The 11445-nt window shown below is 48.9% G+C and overlaps 1 protein-coding gene across 24 annotated transcripts in view; it reads left to right on the top strand.

Moving 5' to 3' along the window:
• The window catches only part of EFCAB11 (EF-hand calcium binding domain 11), a 206501-nt gene that overhangs the window by 37882 nt on the left and 157174 nt on the right, over window positions 1-11445 (top strand). For 2 of the 24 annotated variants that reach the window (XM_088839375.1, XM_088839371.1), the window contains one exon: window positions 2996-10219. The exons of 20 other annotated variants lie outside the window; for them this stretch is intronic. In XM_088839375.1, the coding sequence (XP_088695501.1) occupies window positions 2996-3152 (157 nt within the window). In that variant the 3' untranslated portion in view covers window positions 3153-10219. 2 more of the 24 variants (XR_016038153.1, XM_088839374.1) reach the window with 2 other exon arrangements.

Raw genomic sequence — 11445 nt, forward strand, 5'->3', positions numbered from 1 at the left:
TCCAGAACCTGCCGGCGGGGTTATCCATCACGGAGGGTGGCATGCCATCTCCTTGATTTTCTCTGCATATCCCAGACAGCATTCAGAGTCCACCGCTGCGTGAATACAGATGCAGTCTGTCAGTGTGACAAAGACTGCTCTCGAGAGAAAATTACTGGGCTCGACAGCTCTCCAAGCCTGGGTTTAGGTTTTGAGATGTCAGTATAACAAGTGTCACGGTCAACGTTTCCAGTTGCTCATCTACATATATGGTTGAATACACTGTTCTTGCTGTAATGGCATGAGGGCTATTTTTCTTTTAATCCAACTGTCACATGCAAAACTGCTGCCACGGTTTCTTTCTTAGGACCGAATGTTGCTAACCCTCTCGGTCATTCTTGAAGTCAGTGATAGGCACATCTCATGAATGTATTCATGCTATTTTCCTCCATAGAAAGAAGAATCCCTCTCTTACATTTTTCTTTTGTAATAGACAGCTAACTTCTGGGTGAGAATTTTGACAATTCTGTGTGTTGCATTTATAAGATAAGAAAAACTTGTATTTAATAAATTTACATTTTACAGGAAATATTTAAATTAACATTGTTTAAGATGTCCTCCAAAGGGACTTCCTGGTGGTCCAGTACTAAGACTCCCTGCTCCCAGTGCAAGGGGGTGGGTTCAATCCCTGATCGGGGAACTAGATCCCACATGCCACCCCTAAAAAAAATAATACAAACGTGCCACAGTGAAGATCAAAGATCTCGTGTGCTGCAGCTGAGGCCCGGCACAGCCCAGTAAATAAGTAAAAAAAAGATGGCACCAATTAAAAAGGCTCAGAATTAAGAGTTTCACTTCAGAGTTTCAGTTGTCCCCCTTAGAGACAGCCTTAAAAATCAAGACCAGAGGTTTCTAATACTGTGTTTTCAACGACGGCAGGCATGACCTGTGCGTTTGTGACCTCATAGAGGACGTCTACCATCTTGTCTAGCTACACCCTACCCATGCATCCTTTCCTATGAGGCTACCCCGAGGAGATACATCCTTGTCACCCAGAGCCGCCGAGACCAGCCTCATCAGGACAAGGCAGCTTGTTGGCAGGGCCCTGTCTCAGGTCTCACTCCAAACGTACTGAGTCAGATGTGTTGACGTTCCTCTGATCTCTGGGGGATCCATATGCACATTAACGTTGGAAAATCCCTGGTCCACCCTCCTCCTTCCACTTTGGAAAGAGAGTAAATTAGCATTACTGTTGGATGTTACCTCTTGACTTCAGTAACTTCTCACCCCCTGCCAGGTAACACCCCAACTCCTCAGCCTGACATGCGGGTCCTCCCGCTCCCCAGCCCCCAGACCTGGCGTGACCAAATCACAGACTCCGTCCCGCGGTACCCCAGTCCAGGCTCATCTCGTCCGCTGCTCTCTCCTCTCCTCCTCCGGCCTCTCCATCTTCCCCTCCCCTCCGCGTGTCTGAGCAGCAGCCGTTCCTACAGACTTAGCTGAACTCTTGTCTTCTGCGGAGCCTGCCCTGATCACTCCAGCCCACGAGGTTTCTGTGTGCGTCCTTGGGGCTCCTGTCACACTTGCCCCAGTACTGCGTCTAGTAATGGTGACCACGGTCACGCTGGAAGCTGCCGTTTGTTGAGTATTTCCTGCGCACCAGACCCTGTACTGAGGGAAGCCTCGGAAGCACCTCCTGGGTTAGGCTCTGTCCGTCTGCATTTGAAAGCCTGGAGATGGGACTTCCCTGGTGGTCCAGAGGCTAAGACTCTGCCCTCCCGGTGCTGGGAGCTCTGGTTCAATCCCTGGTCAGGGCACTGGATTCCACGTGCCACAGCTGAGACCTCCCATGCCACACCCAGGACCCAGTGGAGCCAAGTGAGTAAGAATATATTAGGAAATACAGCTTGGAGAGCTTGATGCTGGTGAGTAAGGGAACCAAGATTTGCTTGTGCTCTTAAACACCGTTATATTCCCTTCTCACCTCTAACAGCGTAAGCCTCCTGAGGGCAGGGACCAGGCCTGCCTTTGCACCCCCATGATGCCTGCCCAGAACCGGAGAAAGCGAGGCATGTTCGCTCTGCCCAGAAGCGTTCTTGATAAACCAGCTGCGCAATTACATAGCTTTTCCCCTGTGCACATGAATTGGTTTGGTTGGGATTGTAACATTTGAGATTTCATTTGATTGGTGGTGGTGGTTTAGTCGCTAAGTCGTGTCTGACTCTTTTGCAACCATATGGACTATAGTCCACCAGGCTCCTCTGTCCATGGGATTGTCCAGGCAAGAATACTGGAGTGGCGTGCCATTTCCTTCTCCAGGGCATCTTCCTGACCCAGGGATCGAGCCCAGGTCTCCTGCCCTGAAGGCGGTCTCCTGCGTTGCAGGCAGATTCTTTGCCGACTGAGCCACCAGAGAAGCCCATCTGCACATAAATGAAAACAATGTTTACAAAAATGTGAAAAAGGAAGCGGATGCAGCATTTTATCATGGGAAATGGTAGCAGGCATTCCGGACCAGGTTGCTTTGCTGGAAACCCATGTGTTTTGCATGTTGCCTTGGGAATTATCCCACAACAGCAAAAGAGTTTGCCAAATCCAATGGAAAAGCTAAAAATATTTAAAATTGACGACAGAATTTTTATCATCTTAGCTGGAGTGGGAGTCTAAACTGAATTCCTGATTGTCTCTTTTATAAGACAGGATTGTACATTGATTCACTTGCAAGACACTTTTGAGCAATTGCTGTGCGTTTAACGTCATCTTTTACCATTCCCAATTTGTCCATATTGTCTGCTCGTCTTCCCTGCTTGGTGGCAAACTGCTGCTGGAGAAGATCTGGGTAAGCTGGGAATTCAAGGCACTACAGGCTTCCCAGGGCACCTCTTAGTTCCGACACTTTTCCTTACCCTGCGTGTTCCTGAGCTGACCCCAGGAGAGGCAGCAAAGGTGCTAATACCATTAGCCGTTACTGGTCGCACCTTCCTCCCTATCACTCACCTTTCCCTCCCTGCCACAGGACGAAGAATGGCACAGTCCCAGGACCAGCTTCGTTGCTGTTCAGTCGCTCAGTCGTGTCCGACTCTCTGCGACCCCATGGACTGCAGCGCGCCAGGCTTCCTTGTCCTTCACTATCTCTTGGAGTTGAGTCAAACTCTTGTCCATCGAGTCGGTGATGCCATCCAACCATCTCGTCCTCTGTCATCCCCTTCTCCTCCTGCCCCCAATCTTTCCCAGCATCAGGATCTTTTCAAATGAGCCATCTCTTCACATCAGGTGGCCAAAGTATTGTAACTTCAGCATCAGTCCTTCCAATGAATATTCAGGGCTGATATCCTTTAGGATGGACTGGTTGGATCTCCTTGCAGTCCAAGGGACTCTCAAGAGTCTTCTCCAACACCACAGTTCAAAAGCATCAGTTCTTTGGCACTCAGCCTTCTTTATGGTCCAACTCTCACATCTATACATGACTACTGGAAAAAACTGCTTTGACTATGTGACTTCAGCAAAGTGATGTCTCTGCTTTTTAACATGCTATCTAGGTTTGTCATAGTTTTACATGCAAGGAGCAAATGTCTTTTAACATCTCTCATGGCTACGGTCACTGTCTGCAGTGATTTTGGGGCCCAAGAAGTTAAAGTCTGCCACCGTTTCCACTGTTTCCCCATCTGTCTGCCATGACATGACGGGACCGGATGCCGTGATCTTCGTTTTCTGAGTGTTGAGCTTGCAGCCGGGGTCTTCGCTCTCCTCTTCGGCCTTCCTCAGGAGGCGCTTCAGCCCCCCTGACTGGCTCCCGTTGGTGACCGTGGCTGCTGACCCCGTCCTCCCCCGCCACCTCTGTTCGCTTTAGATGCACCTAAGCCCCAAGGGTGCTGGCACCCCTTCCCCTGCTTGTGTTCACTTAGCGCCCAGGCGCTGGGCTGAGCCCCCACCCCCAACCCCCGTCCCCTGCTTCTGGCCCCCCCGTCGGGCCCCGCGAGCTCTTGAGTGCGCGCTGGCCCCTGGAGTGTGCCTCGCCAGTCTGAGAGCTGGAGCGAGCCCAGCCTCCGTCCCCTCTGCGCTGCCCGGCCTCCGCCGCTGGCCTCCCTCCCGCGCTGGCCTCCCCCGCCAGCCTCTGCCCTCGCTGCGCTGCCCGGCCTCGCCGCCAGCCGCGCACGCCGCGCTCAGCGCCCTCCCTGCCCTGCTCCCAGCACGCGTCGTGTCCGCGTGGCCTCAGAGCCTCGTGTCCAGCTCCCGGACCCGCTGTGACCCCAGCGGCTGCCGTGGCCCCTCCGACGGCCTGCCCAGCGGGGAGGGTGCTCCCCGGCCGGGCAGAGGCTGCTGTATCTGCTTGGCCCTCCAGAGCCATCTTCTGTGCCCAGATCTCCGTGCCGCCTCTGCGGGATTCGGGAACACGTTTCCTCTTCGTGCCGAAATCGGGACGCCTGTCACTCAAGCCCGTCGTGCCCTTGCTGCTGCCCGGGAGACCTTGAGCTCGTCTGCCTTCCGCTCCCTGTTTAGGGATGGCAGAGAGGTGGCACGTGTGCCCGCACCACCCCTCTCTGCGCCCGTTGTCACTCTTCGGGTGAGACGCAGAGCTCTTCCCGGTGGGCACCCCGAGCCTGGCCCTTGGCGCGTCACACACCGTGAGAGCCTCCCGCTTCACGGACAGGGCCCCACCTCTGCCTGGGTTTCTGTCTGCCGCCCTGCTCAGCTGCAGAGTTTCCTGTCTGCCTTCACCGCTGTTTCTGGTTTTCCTTTCCTTTCTCTGGTGCCGCCGCTTTGTTCCTCTACCTCTCCCTCCTTCTAAGACCTTTCTCGGTCAGTCACCCCCTCTCCAGCCTATCACTTCCGTTCCTGACTGCAGATACGTTCAGTCTCCCTGAATCTACTACGTTAGAATCGCCTAGAAGTCTGCTCCCCCAACCACAGTCCGTCCAGGCCGCCCTTCTGCCCTTTTTCCGGGTTTTGGTTCTTGGCAGCCTCCCAGGCGTCCAGCGCTCCTCCCGGGGACTCTCCCCTCAATGCCCGCTCCCCCCACCCCATCTCTTGGGCAGCGATCCCCGCTCATTAAACACGTGCCAGTGTTCCCTCACTGCATCGGTGCGGTGATCCCTCGTGTCAGCTTTATGCCTATCCATTCTACAGATAAAGCTGAGCTCCTTTACTGCTAATCTCAAGTCAGACTGGACTGACTTCTCAATTATTTTGTCTTTTGTTTAAAGAAGAAGAGTCATAGGACGTTGACATGTAATCAGTTTTCTTTTTAAATTCAGGGCAGTCATGTTGCTGGTACTTGTTAATGTTTTTGTTACACCTCAGAATTGTGTTTTCTTCAGAATACTGCTGTCCAATAATAGCAGAAAGAATTTACAGTTAAAAAGTCTAAATATGCTTGCGTTTATCATTTAAGGATCATGTTAAAGAGCATGTTTATTTTTTATATCTGAGTGATTGTTATAATTTATTCAAATGATGTTTTGCTCCTCATCCCATATCCCTTTTTGAACACGTTATTATCAGAGTGTAGCTGCTTTCCAATGCTATATGAGTGTCTGCTGCACCACAAGGTGCTTAAGCTGTAGGCGCGCATATGTCTCCCCGCCCTGGAGTCTCCCTGCCACCCCCACCCCACCTCTCCCGATCACCGCAGGGCGCTGAGTTGAGCTCCCTGCACTGTACACACCTGTCTTACACGTGGTGGTCTGCACGTGTCAATCCTAGCCTCCCTGTGTCCCACCCTCCTCCTACCCCATCTGTCCGTTCTTTGCATCTCCAAAGATCGTATTTAGAAGCAACAATAAAGAGTTTCAAAATGCTTTTCTTAACCTAAGCCGTCGTCTTGTTAAGACGCCTGGTGCCCATTCATGGTTTCAAATGGGAATCTTCTCCGCCTTGGGGACAGCACATCAAGGCTCTCATCCAGGGAGAAGCAGGGCAGAGGAAGAGTCCTGTTCCTGTTGCCCTGTTTACAGAAATTTTGCTGTTTGCTGGAGAGAGAATTTTCATTAGATCCGTGAGCGAGTGAACGAGCAAAGAAACGAGCAAAGGAGCAGAGTGAGGATCACAGTTGGCATGCTGAGAGTGTGTGTCGAGGCGGGTGGGGCCGTGCTGGTCCTTCTCTTCTTTACTGAACTTTCCACTGCAGACTTAGAGTCAGAGGCTTTAAAAACTATGAACCTGACTACACGTTTGTGGAGAGATTTAAACTGCTATCATCGTAAAATTATTGCACTAGTTTTAAACTCTCTCAGAAGGCATTTGACAGAACTCTGCTGTCAGAGTCAAATTTAATAAATTGGATGGAACTTTCTTTCTCATATGTTGTCTAATAGAAAATTTATTTTAGTGACTGAGTTTGTTTTGGTGTGGTGCCATTCATTCTGCTGGTTACAGATGTGTCATGGCAACAAGTGGCTGGATGTACTTTTCACAGACAACTTGTGTCCACAGATTGGCTGTTCTGGGCTTAGTTCTTCAGCAGTGCAAACGGATTCATCGCACAGCAGTCAGGCCTGAAGCCCTAGGTTTACGTGGTACTGTCTGTACACCATCTGTTGCTAGATGTGGTTCCATCCAGAGGAGGAGAAGATAAACGAAGGTGGATATTCACACGCCACATGGCAGCCTTCATCTCTGAGTCAGGAATCTTGGTAGAAAAAGCCCAAATTTTTAAAAATGTGAAACTACCTACATTACCTCCTCAATCGTTTTTATTTCAAATTAAATTAATGTCCTAGGTAGACACTGTAGGCTCACTTACTATTGAATACCATTTAGTTTGCTATCTTAGTTTCTAATTTTCACTGTAGTTTTAGTCATTGCTTTTTGAGTGTGAGCTTATGGTAGAATAAATCAAATTAGCTTTAGTGGGTAGATTTAGTTTTCTCTAATGACTTACTAAGTAAAATACGCCTTCTTAAGTGAAAAAGCCAAAGTGGATTATTTATTTGACTGACAAGGAAAGGCATTTTTTATTTTATTTAGTGACTGAAATAAATTCAGTTCAGTTCAGTTCAGTCGCCACAAATTAAGTGTGAGCTATGTATATGGGGTCGCGGAGAGTCGGACACGACTGAGCGACTGAACTGAACTGAACTGATGTATATATGATCCCTCTTCATGAACAGAGCAGCTTGAGAACCAAGCACATTGTAGTTGATCTCTTTAACCAGTTGGTGGTGCTAAAAACTCTGGTAAGAAACTAATTGGAAGGCGAGGAGGTTAACCTGGACGCTTTCTTAATAAACATTATTCTATTACTTTTTGAAAAATTCATGCCAAAACTGTGTGCTCAAATTACTGGATCTTCTAAGCTTACATACCAAACCAAATATCCTTGATGGGCAGCAGAATCTGTTTGCAGTGAACTTACATAAAGATGTGACTGGCTCCCATAGGATTCGCCTGCTGGAAGCTGCATGGCTGTGTAACGCCCAGGAATGACACCTTCATCCTGGGAGTGACCCTTAGCCTGCTGACTGCGGGCCGGAAGGGGAAATGACAACATGTGCTCGCCCGGGAGATTTAAGAAACGTTGTTTTGTATTATTCAGTTCAGTTTAGTTCAGTCGCTCAGTCGTGTCCGACTCTTTGCGACCCCATGAATCACAGCACGCCAGGCCTCCCTTTCCATCACCAATTCCCAGAGCTCACTCAAACTCATGTCCATCGAGTCGTGATGCCATCCAGCCATCTCATTCTCTGTCGTCCCCTTCTCCTTCCGCCCCCAATCCCTCCCAGCATCAGACTCTTTTCCAGTGAGTCAACTCTTTGCATGAGGTGGCCAGAGTATTGGAGCTTCAGCTTTAGCATCAGTCCTTCCAATGAACACCCAGGATTGATCTCCTTTAGAATGGACTGGTTGGATCCCCTTGCAGTCCAAGGGACTCTCAAGAGTCTTCTCCAGCACCACAGTTCAAAAGCATCAATTCTTCGGCGATCAGCTTTCTTCACAGTCCAACTCTCACATCCATACATGACCATGGGAAAAACCATAGCCTTGACTAGACGACTTAACAAAAAAAATGCTATTAATGTGTTTTTTAGGGTCTGTGTTTGTTTTTAACTGATTTTTTAGCACCCGAGAATTCAGTAGAATGACAGTCTGCTGCTTGAATGTGTCCTGAGGCGCCGTCGGTCGGGTGGGGAGGCCTTGGAGTCAGGAGCTCAGAGGCACGGCTCTGTCTGTCAGATCTAACCAAAGGTGTTCCTGTACTGTTCTTGCTTTGGGGATCTTACTTCCCGACTGGAGATTGAACCTGGGTCGCAGCAGTGAGCGCGCCGCGTCCTGACCCCTGGGCCCCCCGGGAGTTTCTGCACGTGTGCTCCCTTAGATAGATACACCTCACAAAGGCACACTTCTAACTTCTGTCCTGGCCAAGCGTCAGTCACTCAGTCGTGTCCGACTCTTTGCAGCCCCGTGGTCTGTAGCCCACAGGCTCCTCTGTCCAAGGGATTCTCCAGGCAAGGATACTGGAGTGGGTTGCCATTTCCTCCTCCAGGGGATTCCTCCTCCAAGGGTCTTCCGGACCCAGGGATCGAACCTGGGTTCAATCCTGCATTGCAGGCAGATTCTTTACTGTCCTGGCTAAAGTACCTAATTAATAGTGTTTTAGGATCTGATGCTAAAGCTGAAACTGCAATACTTTGGCCACCTCATGCGACGAGTTGACTCACTGGAAAAGACTCTGATGCTGGGAAAGGTTGGGGGCGGGAGGAGAAGGGGACAACAGAGAATGAGATGGCTGGATGGCATCACCGACTCTGTGGACATGAGTTTGAGTGTACTCCGGGAGTTGGTGATGGACAGGGAGGCCTGGCGTGCTGTGATTCATGGGGTCGCGGAGAGTCGGACACGACTGAGCGACTGAACTGACTGAACTGAGGATCTTATCATCACATTGACGCTTTCTTCTGGCTAGTTTCAATCTTCCAAACATTGAATATGTGGTAGAAAACTTAATGAAACCATCAGTTTTAAAAAGTAAAAAGAGAAACAAAAGCAAGCAACAAACCCACATTTTAAACAGGTAGTCCTAGAACTCATTTTTTTTTAATACTAAAAGAATAAAGATTTTTATTAAGCATTGTAAGTTGCACTCAGTATCCTTCAGATACACCGCACCACAACCTGTCTGCAGTCAGTCAAGCCCAACAGCAGTGCATTCCTGCACAATCCATGAGCTAGGGCAAAACTCCCTTCAACTTACAGTAAGATCGTGCTCCGGTCTTGAGGGCAGGGGTTGGGGAATTACGTCTCATTTCTGATCACTAATGTGTGAAGAGCATCAGGAGAATTCTATGAAAACGAATAAGAAGTGATTCTGATTTCAAAGTACATTGTTTGGAAACACGAAAACATCAAAATGATATAAATATACCTGCTAGAACTCATTTTTGTAATGTAAAGAATATTAAAATTTAAATTCCTCTTCCTGTTACCTCGATGAGGGCTGCCTGTCAGTGCAGGAAATCAGGAAATTCAGACCCCTCCAGCAGGCTTTTTGAAAATGAGAGCCCTACATCTTTCACAGGATCAGGTCTTTGATTTCATGTGAGTTTATTTCGGCTGTGCTGCGTCCTAGTTGCTGTGCAGGCTTTTTCTCTGGTCGCCGCGAGTGGGAGCTCCTCTCTAGTCTCGGGGCTCAGGCTTCTCCCTGCGGGGGCTTCTCGTTTCAGAGCGCAGGCTCCAGGGCACGCGGGCTCCAGAAGTGCGTGTCCTGACACCAGGCACAGGCTCAGTGGTTGTGGCGCGGGCTTCGTTGTTCCAGGGCATGTGGGATCTTCCTGGACCAGGGATCGAACCTGTGTCTCCTGCACTGGCAGGTGAATTCTTTACCACTGAACCCACCAGGGAAGCCCTGTATCAATCCTTAATAGCTCAGTTTTCTTAACTTGTAAAATGGGGTGATCAAGTCTTTTCCTCAGAGTTGGTGTAAGCTCTAGAGGAGGGAGCGAGTGCTTGTTGGGTGTTGTTTTCCCTACACTTTCCTCCCTTGTGGCAGAGACTGTGACTCAGTTATTTCTGAGCCCACACGATACCCCTGCACTTTAGCCAGAGCCTCAGAACAAGAGGTCTTCTCCGTGTTTGATATATTATCTCGTGCTCCACTAAAGCAAAGCTATGTCCCGGTTATAAAGTGCCACAAGGATTTTGGAGGCTCACAGACCCACAAAGGAGAGACTCGTATAGTTATATCTGGTTTTCAGATATATGCCTGTCTATCCCGGGGATATTTATATGTCGGTCTGAATCTGCCTAAACAGGTAAGACTGGAGAAAGATTTCTGAAAGGTGCAGCAAAGGCGTTACTAAGCGTCTGCTCGTCCGTCCATTCATTTGTTCCACAAATTGTACCAAGCATGACTCTTCAGAGATGAAGTCCAGGAACGCCTCACCCTGTCTCTGAGAGCTGCAGACTTCAAGGGGCAAGATGCTTCCTGTTTGGCAGGAATTGATAGGCATCCCTTATCTAGGTGACAGGAAGATTATTGAAATTTAAATATTGTTTATAGTATTAAGAAAATCAGTCCTAGGATCATCTGTAACAATTTTCCTATGCATTTGAAACTCTGATGATATCATTCAGTTTTCCAGAGTATATTCTGTGTTTGAAAGATTGACAGAAGTCAGAAGAAAGCTTCAATGCAACGGTAATCTTAAAATGCTATCACTTAGGTGTTTTAGCCTGTATAGAATTTAAAAGTATAACTGTGTAAAGCAGGGGTCTCCAGAATCTAATGCCTGATGATCTGAGGTGGAGCTGATGTGTTAATAATAGAAATAAAAGTGCGTAATAAATATATACTTGAATCATCCTGAGAGCATCCCTCCACCTTCCCTGGTCCATGGAAGAAGAGCTGTCTTCTGTGAAGCCGGCCCCTGGTGCCACAAAGGTTGGGGACTGCTGGTGTAAGGTGTGTGTGTATATATACATATATATTTAGGAATGGCACAACTGATATCTCTGGTTAGATCTGATTGAGTCAGATCTTTGAGTTTTTGGAATCCAGAATCATGGAAGCAGATGTTGGCAGAGACTTTAAAAATCATTTACATCATCGCTAAGAAAATGGAGGCTGCACGAACTTCATTGTTTACCCAAGGTTACATAGACCTGGGTCAAGATTCGGGTCTCCTGGCTCCCAATTCAATGCCAAAGCATTATTTTTCTATCCTCACGTCTACAAGATGAGCCATTTAGGGTGTAAATAAAAGCAAGTGTATGCTTGTTCAGCCTCAGTAAACTTCCACACTAAACATGGAGTGCCGGTTCTGCCCAGTCTATCAGAATAAAAACCTGTAGGGCATGGCAGGCAGTTGATTAAGTTGCCCCTGTGTCTGTTTTCAAACCAAGCAGGGGTCGGGAGCCCAGGCCAGGCACGTCACTCTCAGCCCCCAGCCGGAGCAGGTCGGTGCCGGGAAGCCTGCGCCCAAGATGGGCAGGGTTTCCGTCCGCTGACCGCCTTGCCTGCCTCTTGCTTCC

Source organism: Moschus berezovskii, chromosome 9 (assembly GCF_049115385.1).
Source record: "Moschus berezovskii isolate FMDL1 chromosome 9, NW_MosBer_1.0, whole genome shotgun sequence".
Classification (NCBI taxonomy): domain Eukaryota; kingdom Metazoa; phylum Chordata; class Mammalia; order Artiodactyla; family Moschidae; genus Moschus; species Moschus berezovskii.